Source organism: Anoplolepis gracilipes, chromosome 10 (genome assembly GCF_047496725.1).
Source record: "Anoplolepis gracilipes chromosome 10, ASM4749672v1, whole genome shotgun sequence".
Taxonomy (NCBI): domain Eukaryota; kingdom Metazoa; phylum Arthropoda; class Insecta; order Hymenoptera; family Formicidae; genus Anoplolepis; species Anoplolepis gracilipes.
The window spans coordinates 270,001-287,115 of NC_132979.1; the positions used below are offsets into that span (position 1 = coordinate 270,001).

Here is a 17,115-nt window from a genome sequence, read left to right on the forward strand (position 1 = left end):
AGGGTCTATTTTCGATATTAAACGCAAACAAATTTCTGAAACTCGCTTCTAGAGTATTCATTTCCGTTTGATCGATCAATCTGTCCACGCCGATATCTCAGAAACAATTAAAAAAATTTATCTTACTCGTTCCACCTCATAAAATAATTTTCGTAAATTTACATGATTCGAAATTACTCACAAGCCATTAATTTTCTATTTTTCTTTATTCATTTAAGACACTATGTATTTTGTGAGACAGATTAAATCATGCAGCCTGTATATACAGAGTATTAATTAAATTGCGCTCAATAAGTACATAGCGATATTTCTTGACGAAAAATAAGTCAAAAAATCTTAAAAAAATTTTTTTACAATGCTCAGTGTATATGTCTCACCGTAAGTAGATATTCCCTTTTATCTTTTAAAGTAATAATAAAGAGGACAGACCATTATATATACAGAGTGTCCGGTAATTCGTAAAAAAATCTCTCGTGTATAGGTAGAGTGGATCAAACTGGTTCTATATCATTTTGTGATTTTCGCAATAATTATAGAGAAATTAATTAAAAAATATCGACCAATTCGTATGAATATTAGCACGTGGCGAGAAAAGCCAGCCCGCTGTCACGTGGTTGCTAGTCGCACGCATAGTAACCGTGTAACAGCGGGCTGTCTCTTGTCTGCAGAAAATGTTGCCGCACATTTTCTGCAACAAAATTTTTTTTATCTAGGCTTCTAAGCTCATTTCTAAAAGTTCACCAATATTCTTTCGTGCAATTCTGACCCGGGAGAACCTATTTTATTTTATGTGTATAAATTGCAACTTTTAGATTAAGCAAATATATTGTTTTGTTAGATTAGAAGGTCGGTCGGTAGTCCGGCATCCTCGTAATAATTATTCCGAGAATCGCAAAACAATACAGAACTTTTTTACTCAGTTTGATCCGCTCTGTCTGTACATGAGACATCATCCTCAGTTTGAAAAATAGAAGAGAATATCCACTTAAGGTGGAACATCCTTACACATACACATACACAGAATATCTCAAAATGGGCAAATATTCTTTTAAGTATTATAGATTCTCTGATTAATTTAGATATGATTATTCTCAAGCGAAAATCTTGAAGAATGTCATCATTTTTTACAAGCTTCTAATTTTTGCCATCATATATATCTTTTATAACTAAACCTTAAATTAAAACTCTATTAAGGTAAACGTCTAAAATTAACCGAAAAAATATAGTTGTATATTAATCTTCTCTCTATAAATTTTAATTTGTGAAAATTCTTTATCCATTTATAACTTAGTAATTATTAAAGCTTTGATATTTTCTGACGAAACTTGTCTTTCTTGGTCAGACAATCTTATTAAAAAAAACATTCGATGGTTTTGAAACATTCTGTATATGTATACACGCGCGTGCATGTGTGTATGTACACATATACACGTTTTAGAAAAAGTAACAGAGTGCCCTAATATTTCGAAAAAACTATAGAGAAAAATCTTAAAATATATGTGTGTATATATATATATATATATATATATATATATATATATATATATATATATGTATATAAATTGTAAGATCTTAAGCAATGCATTACCTATTAATATACTTATCAAAATTACATAAAGAGATTACTTGAATATTTAAAAATTTAAATATCAATAAAAAAATTTCCTCTTCTCCCTTCTGTTCTGACCTATAACTTTTATATTTTTCTTTAATTCTCTGCATAGTTTTTAAAATATCAGTATATTCTGTTACTTTTCCTTGTCGCGTTATACACACACACCAAAAACATACATACATATATGCATGTGTTATAAAATCTTAGTTGAAAAGAATATTTGATGTTTAAATTGTTATTGCTCGAGCAGAACGAAAACACATATATATTCGTTATATATATATATATATATATATATATATACACGTGACATTTATAAAAAAATTACTAAAATTTTTATTTTGCCATGAAAATCAAAGAATATATTCTTGAGAAAAAATACGCGAAACAATGAACAACAAAAAAGGAAAGAAAAAAATTGATACTAACCATAATCACCTCGTCCCATCTGTCCACGCATACCTGCGCCGGTACCCCGAGGTCCCTGTGCAGGTCCACGAACTGGCATTGGTCCTCCCATCATGCTTGGGTGAGATGGAGATCCGCTGTAAAAGAGAAAATTATATAACACCATCGATTTAGATTTCCATAAATAAAAAATGAAATGGAGCGATCAAAATAACGAAAGTAAATATTTAAAAAATCAAAGAAACATAAGATAGATATAAAAAAATAATACGAAAAAGACGTTGGGCGAATAATTAATCAGTCGATAGCTTACCCGCCTCTACCCTGTAACATTTGCATCATTCGTCTCTCTCTAGCGCGCAGCATCTCTTCTTTCTTCTTCTTATCAGATGGCGGTTTTGCCAATGAAACTTCTATGTGAGATCCACCCATTTCTTTGCCGTTTAATTCATTCATTGCCTTAAAAAGAAAACACACATATATATATACTATATATATATATACTATATATATACTATATATATATATTACTATATATATATACAATTTAAATTATAAACTTTTTAATATAGTAAAAGTGTCAAACCAAAAAAAATATTAAAATATATTTTACCTTAACAGCATTATCTCTATCTTCGAAATGTATAAAGGCGTAATCTTTGATTTTCTTCACTCGCTCAATTTTGCCATATTGTTCGAAACTTTCTTTCAATTTTTCCTCGGAACAATCTTGCGTCAAATTTCGTACGTAGAGCACGCGTACCTAAAACAAAGAATAATTTGCGTTATAATTAACTTAATTCGTAGAATAACAATAAACCGTCTATCGTAAAGCAATACTGAATAACCGATAAAAAGTATACAGAATAACATAATTATAATAATAAAATTTAATTGTATCACTATTTACTTTGGACATAGTCTGTTCGTCTGGCTCTTCTTGAGGATCAGCCCAATCAACAATAATATCACATCCCCAAACTTTGATGCGTCCAGTACTCAACCTTCGCTTGGCTAAAGAAGCTGCTTTGTGAGATTCATATTCCAAAAAGCAAAAACCTCTATTCTTCTTTTTGTCATCTGGTGAGCTGTAGATAATCACCTCCGTCAGGCCAGCTATATGTCGAAAAAAGAAGCATACAAGAAGTGGATGAGATTCGCTCGAAATTTGATCGGCAATCGCGAAATTTGAAGGATTGCTACTATGTAATAAAGAATGGAAACTTTGCAAAAAACAAAATTTAGAGATCTAAGCAACTATTACGTTTTCATATACGATGGTTACCGTAAGCTAAAAATTTGCATAATCCCGTTATAAACATATATTAATCACATTATCTTGAATATTTATATAATATGTATCAGAATTAAATTTATTACAATATTTATTTTACAGAATACAGTTATTTCAATGAATAATTATTACTCATACATAACAGTTTTACTATGAGACACTACACTATAATTTTACTATAACACATAGATATGACTTTTAATTTCCGACAACTGTATTTTTTATATATTCTCTTTCATATAAAATAGAAAAAATACCGCTCGTCTGTAAACTAAGAGATAAAAATATAAATGAAAGATTGCATCAGTTAGATATTATATTACTGAATTTGCAAAATATCTATATAACATTTAGTTAGATGTATCTCCAAAACACGAGATGTCATTTTATTTATTTATTTTTTTTTTAGATATTTTTTTTAATTATTAATGTTTATATTTTATTATTTGCATACCTTAATTCTTATATTTTTATATATTTTTTAAAAACTATATATAATATATACTTAAAATCTAAAAAAAAAGATAAAAAACAAAAGAAACAAATTACAAATAAAGTTTTACTAAAACAAAATTTACTAATCAACAAACAATTCAAGGATTGAATATAAAATAAATAAAAATAAGAAAGATATTACTTCACCAACTGCTTGCAACCTGTGTCACAATAAAATTTTGAATAAAAAGCTACAGATAACCAAGATTAAAAGAACAGAACAAATGCAAAGATATTATTAATAACTACAAAGAGAAAGATTGAAAGCTCTAAATTCTGTAAAACACTCTTTTCATGTGTTTAAAATCTTCTTTACTTTTATATACTGAATCTGTATATTTGAAAAACTTGAAGATTAATTTCAAGACATATAAATACTATATTATTAAGTAGAATTCTCATGCTATTAGAATTCTCATGCAATAATTCGATATGTAGAGCAAAGATTGACACTCTAATATTATGTATTATTCTCTATCTTCTAATCCTGAGATGTGGCAATATTGTTCGTATTTTCCGCTCTCTCTGATCTCATTCTAATCTAAATTGATAGATCCTTTCCAAAAATACTAAGAAACTGTCAAACATAAGCAATTTGACAATTTCTAAGGGAAGACTTTTATTTCTCTCAACTTATTTCTCAGAAACAGTCCTTCTCTCCTTCCTCTCAGTTTAGAAACTCAGTTTAGAAGCTATTTGGATAACAAGGCACCTCATATATATATATATATATATATGAATGTACTATTAAGAATAAATCTAATCATTGGTTTCATATATACAAATATTAAGTTTAAGTACACATAATATACTTTAAAATTTCTTGTAATTATACTTACTAATTATATTGATATGTCAAAATTTTATTTATAAAAATATATAATAATAATAATAGATTAACTTTTTTCTATTGTATCACATGTGATGTGTAATAATAAAATATTTATTGTTAGATGCCTTGTATTATTATATGAATTGTTCTTTTAAAATTAACTTCTAAATATCATTCCTGTGCCTCATCAATTTAATAATGACGTTTGCCCTTATCATTGTTATTTTCTTCTATTAATCTCCTCTCTGTGTCCATATTCTGATGTTACATGCAAGAATCTTATGCACACACATACAAAATGTAGTGATTATCAGACACATTCGTTCAATCACACTGATCATTCTCTTTTTTTTATCAGATTTATATTTACACCATACAAACAATATGATTTTTTTTTTAATTAAATTCAAATTATCTCTGAAGACGTCACAATGAACTTACATTTATTCATTCATGAAATGCGATTATATTTCTATGATAATATCATATGTTTAATATATTGTAAAAATTTAATATATACATATACATATATATATATATATATATATATATATATATATATATATATATATATATATATATATATATATACATAAAACATAAATAGAAAAATAAATATTTTAAAACTTTCTTTCATAAATATGTACAAATAAAAGAATCACATGAGATGATAATGCTCGCTATAAAATTATATTTGCCCTTCGAATCTTGCGTTTTTAAAATCAGATATGCCTAAAATATCTCAAAAATTCATAAAGGATAAAAATTCGTATTATAAATATATATTGTGTATATTACAGAAAAAAAGATATGTCGAACAAACAAAGATGATTCAAACAGAATTGTAGCATAAACTCATTTAGTTGTAAGATGCAATTAAACACAATTATGATTATCTACAATACTACTTGTCGCAACGATGAAAATTTAAAAATGAAAATAAACTGGAAATAAAAAAAATGAAGGAATCACACGATGAAGAGTTCACATTTGGCTTACAAATAAATTCCTCAGTGTTACCACATATTTGATAATTTTCGAAATGAATAATAATCATCAATAATAATCAATTTCCGAGAAATGAATAATAATAACTTTCGTTTTTGCCGAATATTCATTAGAAAATTTTTTCACATTTATGCAAGAGGGTTGGATTTAACCCACCTGACATGTTTCTGCTAGAAAACACGTGAATTCGTTATAAGAAATTTTTGTTCCATCATCTCTCCCATAGAACTTCCATTGGTTACTGCTCGCTGATTTAAGGACAATTGTCAACTTACGTGCGTGCTTTGTAAACTCTTCGAACAAGTCATCTCGGTCTCGATTCTTTGGAATATTTCCCACAAACAAGCGATGATTGTTATATGATACGGTAACACCAATCTTTTTCCCTTTCCGAATCTCATAATCATTCAGCTGTAAGAATAATGTGGAAGGAGAGTGCCAATTAAGCTTGCCATTTATGATTTCACCTGCTTATTGGCTGTCTGAACATGGGATTTCATGAAGCGTCCTTCGGGGGGAGGGGGGAATACATAAGAGTATCAAAAGTATGAAGTATGTCGAAAGGAATGTGTGGATTATATGATAGTTCGAGGATTGACATCTTATAAGAGTGGGTGGGAGTGCCTGTCCGTTTGTTAGCGAGCCAAACGCCCCAGCGGTCCACGCAAATCTCCCATACCCCCAAAGCTTGAGACTTAGTCATGAATCACATTTGCATATTGCAAAATTGCAATGGTGCAAGACAGCATATCTTTTTCTGTCAATATGTATGTGTGTATGTATGTGTGTACGCGTGTACGTGTGTAAAATAATCTAAAAGGTATAACTTCCACATTTTCTCTTTCCATTCCTCGTCTCTTTTTCATTTTTAAAAAGAAACAAAAAGAAAAAAAAAGACGAAGAAATATCAATAATAAAGATTGATTGATCAGTTACACAAAATCAGGAATGCATCAGGGGGAAGCAGGGAATAATAAGATAATCGCATGTAGAGTAGGAAAGCAGATAAATTCATAACTCAACCTATAAATATGTGAGGAAAAGAAGACTTGGACCAGAGAGGTGTTACTGTTCACTAATAAACCGAGAGGCAAGGAGACCAGAACTAAAGGTGCCATAAGGTGTATTCGCAGATTTATGGAGTCAATGTGATCCTTGGATGCTCCATAGTTCCATACCATCTACAACCACTACTTAAAAACTACCACTCTTAAGTTATACAATACAGGTAGACAGGTAGGTAATAGGTAGAGGTAGGTACACACGCCTCGAATTCACTTTACCTGTTAATTTACCAAATTCCTCCAAGATCTCCTCTTTGCCTTTTGACTTTGGTATGTTTCCCACGAAAAGTCGTAGATTAGGAACGCTAATGTTTACTTTCAGACTCTTGCCGGGTTTTATTTCGTGATTATCGAGCTGTGGGATGAAGAAAACATACACATGCCTAATTTTGTTCCAATGAGGCAGTTTCGTGATTTTTTTTTTTTTTCTATTTTCTTTTTCTTTTTAAGACAAATTACGGCAGATGGCGAAATTTGAAAAGAAATTTTTTAGAAATATGCAATTTAGAAAAGACAATTATTAATTAACAATATAGTGCGGATCCACAAAAGCGAGAAAGTGGCATGGCTTTGTCGCTCGAATCTTCACAATATAGGAAACCGGCCTTTCACGTATCATGTACTCCTGTAAACAAATTTTAAGCCTAACATTTTCCAAAATTTTGTTACAAAAATTGTCACTGTCCAATAAGAATTAACCAATTAGGCAAATACACCCCTAACCAATTAGACCACACAATCATTGTAATTTTCGGAAAGATTCTCCACTCCCAATTTTGCCCACTGAGCAAAGAGGAGAGCTGGAAAAAGAAACTCATCCATAGGATATCATTAATGTATATGTACTTCTGTGTTATTGAATATTCGGGATCAATTGGATATATAACTGCGTAAACACGAATATATAAATGGTCAGGGACATATGCATATAAAACATACATTATGTGGATTGTTCTTAGATACACACGTGTGCACGCACGCACGCACGCACGCACACACGCACACACACACACACACACGCACACACGCACACACGCACGCACGCACCCACACACGCACACACCCACACACACACACACACACACACACACACACACACACACACACACACACACACACACACACACACACACACACATATACATACATACCTACATGTATGACATATATACACAATTCGTATACACATACACATACATATGTGTGCACGCGCACGCACACAACACGCACGCACACACGTACGCAATCGCACGCACGCACGCACACACACACACGCGCACACGCACGCACGCACGCACGCACGCACACACACACACACACACACATCCACATATATGTCTTACATTTTATTTTCGACACTCAAATATCTTAATAAGAGAAGATGGATTTTTTTTAACAAATATTTTAAACAAAAGTTACAATTAGTTTTAAAGAAACATACAATGCTAATCTTAGTTTAATCTTGAGTAATCTTATCAAAGTTATGTCAAGATCACATAAATTTTTTTAATGAAACCCAATTATATGTAGAGGCACTTTTTTCTTTTATGGCATTATAATGTTAATATTTTAACATTCTTTTAATCTCAATAGATTTTTCGCTAAAATTAGATCATAAAATGGCCCGAAACATTTATAATTAATTACTTTGTGAATAGTTTGTGGTATAATAAAATTTGCGTATTAATAACTACACTTGGCTCTTATTCCCTCTTTGCCGCTTAGTAATCGCTTAGTAAATTATTACATTGAGCCTATTATTTTATTATTTTATTATTATTTAAAATCAAATCACATCATATAATTGAATAATCAACATTTTTTTTATATTAAATAAATGATATAATTATTATCGTGCAACAGTCAGGCTGTATCAAATATAATTTCCTAACCGACATATGTCTTTCAAAGTCTCTTCGAATTTTCAAAGTTGTAAATAATAACAGCTCTAGTTTAATAGCATATAAAATCTTAAAATCACTGGTACATCTCTTTAAAATCATCAGCCTTATTATCACACGAGTTCAGGTCTTAAGCAAAAAAAAAAAAAAAAAAAAGAAGATAATTGAATTTTGTCAATTGATTTTACAACAAAATCCTAATTTTTTTTTAACAATTTTTTACAATTTTTTCAATTTTGTAATGTTTAGTGAATGAAAAGAATGAAAGAAAATCATGATGCGTTATCCGTTTATGCGATTTCCTAAATGTCAAAGGTATCGTAAATTTCAAGATTAGTAACTTGGAAAGTAACCAAACAAAAAAAGATTATATTTTAAAAATGTCAACTTATTGTCAACATTAAAAAATTATAATAAAAAGTCAGGATTTAATTTAAAAAAATCTAAGTAATCCTGACATAATTGATCTAATTGATCTTACAAAGAAAGATCATGCAAGATCAAACTAATATTTAATATTTAAAACAATGTACGTGTATCCCCTTGAAACTAAGTAACTTTAGAATTTAAAACTTTTTTTTTTTTTTTTTTTTTTTTACAAAATCCATCTTTTCAAGACATTTGAGCATTAAAAATTAAATGGAACAATCTGTGTAATGTGTATGTAGGATGTCCCATTTTAAATGATGCATGCAAATATCTTCAAAACTATTGGTGATAAAGAAAAATATCTCAAGTAAAAATTCAATTTTGACAGGGATATAATTTGATGTCTATAGTTTTTTTTATAGGTAGAAGTATATATGAAGGGTGTATATATATGATGATTAATTTCTTCTTTTATGGAACCATATACATATAATACTTTTGAACGCATTAATTGATACAACTCTTCCATTCGATATAAAATAATATCTATATCTAGCAAAAAACCATTAGTTTAGAAGATATTTTAATTTTTATGTTACGAAGTAATACTCACGCGCGCGTAGATTTCAATATATTTACATGTAGCCTCTAACATCTACATTCGTATATGAATGTTTGTAGATGACAAACAATATTATGTAGGATACTTTCTAATAATGGCTTAAGATTTTCTTATCTCAACAATTCCAAAGTTCGCTTGTGAGATTATTAAAAATGGCAGATTATACTCCAAGCAAAATTGTTGATATAATTTTAATAGTGAGAGAATATCATGGTGGATATTGCAGAGAGGCGGCACGACGATATCGTGAAAAATATTCAACATAATTAAAATTATTATATGTCAGTTGTTGTTGTAAAATGTGTACTTGACAAAGATTTAGCCAGAAATGTCTATCAATTTTATCGGATTTACACAATGTTGCAATTGCAACAGTAACTGAGAAATTCCTATATTAGTCAAAATAAATTCAATTTTACTCCACAACAATAGTTATGTAAAATTATTCGTATCATGTGTACGTGCATTAAGTGATGATGATTTTGTATCAATTCTATAGATAAACTTAGAATAAAATATTCTAAAACCTATATTTTTGTCATATTTCTTGTTTTCTGGTAAATTTTACTAACACAGAGTAAATGAATCAGCATGACTGTCATTATTGAACTGAATCTAATTTGCATTAGCATTATCATGTTCCATCTTTTAAGATATAATATGATATTATGAATGTATTATAGATATTTGTATTTTCTTTATAGTACATTTACTGATGATAAGGAAATTTATTTAATCAACTTTTATTGTATTTCTAAAAGATATCAATCTAGCAACTAGACAATAACACGAAACAGTGTCCCAGCTCATTATAATACAGCTTAAGTCACATTAAATGAAAAGTTTTCCATTCGTTAGACTAGACGAGCTAATCATGTTGACTTTCCGTTGACGACCGAATCTCATTGGATTATTTTATAAAAAGTTTAAAAAATAAAATTTACAAAAGAAAAAACTAAAAAAAAACGAGAACTCTTCAAACAACTTGAAGTAAAGGATTCTTCAAGCATGTTAACAAATTTCCAGTGAAATACTTTAAAAAAAGTTCAAATATCATTCAAAAAATTGCAAAATCAAAGTTCATTAATATTGAAAAAAAGACATTTTTTTTTAACATTAACTTTAAAAATTGTAGCATTAGTATTATTTCGCAACAATAAAATCAAAATTAAAACATCATCTAATGGTTTTTTAATAAATACCCTAATATTTTTTTATAATGAATGAAGAGCTGCAGCAATTAATGCATCCAAAAGTATATAATTCCATTAAAAAAAAAAAAAAAAACAAATTGAAATTGATCTTCATGTCTTTTCTACATCTCCATCTATATATATATATGTTTTTTTTTTTCAAAACTATTGAATTTTTTTTTAAATATTTTTCGATATTACCAATAGTTTCAAAGATATTCACGTATGTTATTTTTAAAGTAGGATATCCTGTATATATTAAAGAAATATAAAATTAATAAAAAATGTTATACAGATTGAACAAAATAATAATATGTCCATGTAAAGCTACTGTAAAAAAAAAATATATAAAATGGACAATGCAGAACAAGCCACATAGGAATACATAACAGTCATTCGAAATGTTCAGCAAAGAAATCATATTTTTAGAAACATAAAATAAACATGTATATATTACTTTATTATATCATTAGTCAATCAACATTATATATAATGTATTATGGCTCAGCCATAACATTATTATAAGTCACAATAAAATTCAATAATTATTCAATATCATCAGAGATTATTAAACATTTATATTTAATAAAACATTTCAAATTGAACATTTGAAAACTGAGATAAATTAATTTCTAATCATTTCGAAGGAGCATTATTTTGATATCAATAACAATTTTGTAACATTTCCAAAAAAATTTTAAAAAAGAAAAAAATAAAAATTTTTTTAATTATCCATGGCAATATTTGTAACTAGGGAAAAAGTAAAAAATAAATATGTATATACATCATATGTAAACTACACATTAATAAGGATGAGGAAAAATATATACTGACATACCTCTCGAACAGCTTGCTGCGCAGCTTCCCTATTAGTAAATGTGATAAATGCGTATCCTCTGTTGGAACCTGACATGGGGTCCATCATCAGTCTCAAATCCCAAATTTTTCCGCATTTTTCAAATAATGGAATTAATTCGTCTTCATACATGTCTTTTGGAATTTTGCCACAAAATACCTTTTTGCAAAAATATTTGATGTAATAATTTTAAAAAATTACAAGTATCTTTTTTATACATAAAAGTATTTAATGTACTTTCTTTAAAACTGATATTCTATATTAAGTTTCATCATAAAAGAATATATATACATAAACTAATTAAAAATAAAAAAAAAAAAAAAATATATATATATATATATATATATATATATATATATATATACATATTTAAATTTACCTCACAACCAGTGCCTGGAGTTGGACCTTCCCAATTTGGTGGTGGACCACCATATTTTCTTTGTCCAGTAGTTACATCTAAAGGATATCCTGTTCTCTCCAAAATCATCTAAAATTATTTTTAACCCTTATAAAGTATATATCTTTATATAAGCTTATATAATTTCAACAAAAACTAAAATAATAATATTAATAATTATAAGAAATTTAAATTACTGTAATCAACTAATGTAATTTTAAATTACTTTGATTTTGTCTTCATCCGGGGCCTTAGGTGTTGTGCTGGTGCCTGTTCCTTGACCCGCACGACTCTTCTGTCTGTATGTCTTCATTACTCCACAAAGGTATGCCGATTTGTTAGATACATGTTCTAGATTAGATTCTAGAAATTGTGTAAGCACATTTAATGCACCATCGACTGGAAATTCTTTTAAAGCGTCAAGTGCTCTTTCATCCAGATCAACATGAGCCAATTTTCCCGTCTTATAAATCTCGTCCAGTTTGGCAGCCACTTTCTCGTCTAGCCCATATTGCATAAGTTTGTTAAAATCTTCTGTCCGTTCTAAATTTTCCATTTCTTGCTTTTCTTCCATTTTTATTTCCCCATTTCCTTCTGCCATTGCTGAAACAATAATAAGTACTATATTAATCAAAGTCTCTTTTTTTAATAGATATAAACTAGATTATACATAAATTATTTTCTCATAAAGTATACTTTATTATTTTATATAATATATATTGCATATATCTCTCAAAATTATTTTAAGTTAAATATCTTTGATTGAATTTTTTTTAAATTTACAGCATACGTTTAAATATTTCATATTCATTACAAAATATCAATAATACCGTTAACATATAAATACATAACATATGTGTATGTTACTGAAATTATTATATAGTATATTTTTCATAATTTTGATTTTAAATTATAACATTAATTAATATCAACTTCTACCAATCTTTTTCTAGCGATAAAATAAGAAAAAAAAATATATATAGTTATATAAAATATGTAGAATTTTACGTAAAAAAATTTTTTTAAACATAGAATATAATTTAAAACTAAAATAAATGCAAAAAAACAATTAACAAAAAAATTTTGCATTGTAAATATAAAAAAGCAACATATTTTAAATATATATACAATATTGATAATTATAAAATTATTTTGTCAAACACTTATTTTTAATTTATTTATAACTCACTGTTTTAAATAAATTTAAATTGTTAATTATGGAGTTTAAGATAGATTATTTTGATTTGTGTTTAAAAACACATATAAAAAAAAAACTTTCTAAAAAAACTTATATCTAACGAAAAAAGTGAGATTTTTGAAGATAGCGATGACAAAGAGAATCGCGGATCGCGGATTGCGGCGCACGCGAGTTGATCCGCTCTCGCTCCAATTTGGCGATTAAAAAGAATTGAGAGGCAAAAATAAATAAGTGAAAATAAATGTGCACGCGTAATATATGGAATTGGTTATATTCGGCATGTCGGAGGGAAAATAAAACGAGGAGAATTTACGATGCGCGGCACGTCTGTCTCGAACGTTCATCGATGACACTCGCCGTGTACGGCGTGTTGATTGCAGGCGACGAGCGACGAGCGACGAGCGACCAACGGATCGGACGCGATGCAACACCGCCTCTTAACGTTTAGAAAAGAATCGGAGATATTGTTTCTCCGTGTGATATATAATAGTTTTCCGCGTCGCAATCCCTTTTCGCGGCTGCACTTTTCTCACACGACAGTTGGCGGTTCGCCGGCCGGCAAAACGCGATCTCGCACGTCCCGCAGCACGGCGGCCGCTGTGCCAAATACGATGCACCTTTATATGCACTCGCGACAGATGCACTTCGCACAACGCGTGTTAAATCCGTTATTTTCCGCCGTGCGCTCGCGAAAACACGTCGGCGACACGTTCGCGATCCGCGCGAGAAAATCAGCTGATACGGCTCGACGCGTGGAAAAACCGGCGGCAAGCGATTACCTTGCGAAATAAACGGACGGTCTCTCCTCTCCGTGCGAGGAAATGGCGACAGACGTCAACGTGATATTGCGGGACTACGGGGTTCACAAAACGACGCGCAAAGATACGCTCGAACCCAGCGACACTACGTTGGCCATTTCTCGCTCGCGCAAATTCTGATTGGTCCGGGGGAGAGCGCGAAGAGCGCGGCCCGAGGCCCGATGTCCGATGCCCGGTGCCCGGTGCCCGATGAAGAAAAAAAAGTCTCATCCGTTCTTTCAAGCTTCAAAGTATACGCGCCCGGAACGCGCTCTTGGCAGTTGGGAGGGAATTCTTCTTTAACGTGGCGAGAGCGAGAAATAAATCCGCGGCAAACGTCTCGTGCGAAAATCGAATTATTCGCGAGAGACGCGATGCGAAAGATCGAGCGGCTTTTCCAAGTTGAAAAATCCCAAGTGGAAATCATTTTTTCACCATTTATTTCTATGCAAAATTCACATTTTGCAACTAGAAATCATAAAATTTATCATTCTAGTGAATTGTAAAAAATATTTACGAATTTTTACAAATATTTTTATGACCGTTATGTAGTAAATTGTAGATTCTAATTAAATTACATATATGTGTATAATGTAGCTGGAAAATCGCAATTTTAACTTTACATCACTTTATATATCATACTTTACAACGTAAATGTATGAAAAACTACAAACATGGTCCAAATCGAGTAGCTTGAAAATTATGTCAGAAATAGTGTAATGTAATTACGTCATTAAAAAAATGATAGTTTTCACGTAATATCCTTGTGTGAAAGATTGTAAAATTATTATTAGTTATTTCCACCAGAGAATAAGGCCGGGTCTACAATAGATGTAGTAAGCCTTAAGCCGTAAGAAATTAACCAATTACAATTGATTTGACTTTAGAGAAGAATAATGAATATGATTGGTTCATTTCTTACGACTTAAGGCCTGCTACAGCTATTGTAGACCCGGGCTAATACAATAACTAGCTATTCACTTTTCAGAAAAGTCGCGCGAACATATTAGCAGCTCTAATCGATTTTTTTTTTTTTTTTTTTTTTTTGTAAAATTGAATATTTGTAAAGGCGCGTCAGTTAATTTCACGAAATCTTCGAAAATCAGGAATATGACAAACTACGCCATGCTATTCATTATCGATATGATTTTCGTGTGCGCGCGCTTTTGCATATCGCGAACACGCCGCCATGTACGAACTAATTTGAGTGATATACGAGAATTCACAAAGAAGCGCAATTTTTCACGACAAATTTCGAAATTTATTTTACAATTTTTTTCATAATATTTCTAGCTTTATCACATTTATTACTGACCGGTGTGTAAATCAAGAAAAATTACATTTCTAATCCCGAGAAACTATAATAATGTGAAAAATATTGTGAATATATCGTTAAAATCTCGAATGATCTCGAATAATGTACGCTTCATTCATTGTTTCGGAGCCATTCGAACTACCGGTATGCTTTTGTTTCGGAGCAAATCAAAATTTACAAGTTAATAAAAAAAAAAGAAGAGTATATAGTTGTCGCGGAGGCAAAAAGATTTCTCTAATCGATGTACTTTTTTTACTCATGTTTCTGCATCGTATATTATAATATTCCACATGTTAAATATGAATGAGAAGAGAAAAAAAAAAGAAATAAAATTCTCTGTTAGCAAATGCACGTAATTTGACGTCAAAATAACGTTATTTGCCATCAAAATCACGTTCGCTTACTAGCTCAATCCACCTATTAAACCTATTTGATTATTTCGCGCGGAAGACCTAAAGCAACGACTCTATATAAACCACAAGAAGAAGACAGAGAGAAAAGAAAAGAAAGAGACGGAGAATGGAACGCTATATATTTATAATAAAAGATGCGTGTGTACCTGTGCAAATTTGTACTCCTCACCGATATTAATTTAGCAGATTTGTTGTTTCAATAACGAAGAAACACCAATTGTGCAACGGCAACACAAGAAAATAGTCAGGATGTCATAAAATTCATAATTAATTAGCACGCCACAATTTTTTCGCGAAGAAAGCGTTTCTCCGTACGTCAGGTTGACGTATGATGGTAGTGATAACGGTGGCCACAGCAGTGGCGGCGTCAGCGGTGGCGTCGGCGCTGGCGACGGCGATGGCGGTAACGGTGTTGATGGCAGTGGCGGTGGCGGTGGCGGTGGCGGTGGCGGTGGCGGTGGCGGTGGCGGTGGCGGAGGCGGAGGCGGAGATGGTAATACTGGAGGTGGTGGTGACAACAACGGTGATGGTGACGGTTGTGAAGGCAGTATAAGTAGAAGTAGATTTAGTGATAGAGGAGATGGTGGCAATGATGGTGATACATCTTTCATGTAACTGCATCGAGCGATATGCAGATACGCGGACACGGTACGCACGAAGAGGTAAAGAAGAATCGGCCACGAAATAAATGTCCGTTTTATGTGTGACCGGTACGTGAATGTTTTAGACCATTTGGATTAAATTTAGTTTGCGTAGGCACTTGCACGTGATTAAGAACCGAAGAGTGAAACAAACAAATAAAAACACATAGATTCTTCTTCTTCTTCTTCTCTTCTTCTCCTCTTCTTGTTCTTGTTCTTCTTCTTCTTCTTCTTCTTCTTTTTCTTCTTCTTCTTCTTGTTTTATTTGGATCCCCGTCCGTTGGACAAAGTGACACACGTCAAAATAGATTTTGTAAATTATTTTACTATTAACAACAGCGACAGCGATGACAGTGACGATAATGATATAATGGCACTGATGATGATGACGACGACGATGATGATGATGATGATGATGATGATGATGATGATGATGATGATGATGATAATGATGATGATAATAATTACGATGATAATGTGTGCGTGAGACAAGACAACGATGAATGGAGATTTAAGGCTTGGGCGCAGCGTTTTGATATCGTGTAGTGCCTACATAGCCGTGATGCATAAATTGGACTGTCTCACTGAAAGAGCGATGCAATGGTGCAAACTCCACAAAACCGAAACCAGTTTCTTTGCGCTCGTCGTCAGAATTTTGCCCTAGCCCAATCCGATTCAACAGCTCACCTCCCTTCGT

The 17,115-nt window shown here is 30.9% G+C and overlaps 1 protein-coding gene across 18 annotated transcripts in view; it reads right to left on the reverse strand.

The window, feature by feature from the left end:
• Positions 1 to 16,085, reverse strand: part of Syp (synaptotagmin binding cytoplasmic RNA interacting protein) — a 30,342-nt gene extending 14,257 nt beyond the window's left edge. For 13 of the 18 annotated variants that reach the window (XR_012047592.1, XR_012047591.1, XR_012047593.1 and 10 more), the window contains exons 1-9: positions 14,032 to 14,168; positions 12,281 to 12,657; positions 12,037 to 12,144; positions 11,640 to 11,816; positions 6,936 to 7,071; positions 2,934 to 3,139; positions 2,637 to 2,786; positions 2,337 to 2,482; positions 2,045 to 2,160 (exon numbers count right to left, since the gene is read on the reverse strand). Coding sequence is in view for 15 of the 18 variants with exons in the window: in XM_072901260.1 (XP_072757361.1) it covers positions 2,045 to 2,160; positions 2,337 to 2,482; positions 2,637 to 2,786; positions 2,934 to 3,139; positions 6,936 to 7,071; positions 11,640 to 11,816; positions 12,037 to 12,144; positions 12,281 to 12,655 (1,414 nt within the window). In the remaining 3 variants the exon portion in view is untranslated. Of the gene's footprint in view, positions 1 to 2,044; positions 2,161 to 2,336; positions 2,483 to 2,636; positions 2,787 to 2,933; positions 3,140 to 5,927; positions 6,064 to 6,935; positions 7,072 to 11,639; positions 11,817 to 12,036; positions 12,145 to 12,280; positions 12,658 to 13,243; positions 13,264 to 14,031; positions 14,169 to 15,923 lie in introns of those variants that run through there. The other 5 variants (XM_072901254.1, XM_072901264.1, XM_072901255.1 and 2 more) reach the window with 4 other exon arrangements.
• Positions 16,086 to 17,115: the final 1,030 nt, after the last annotated feature.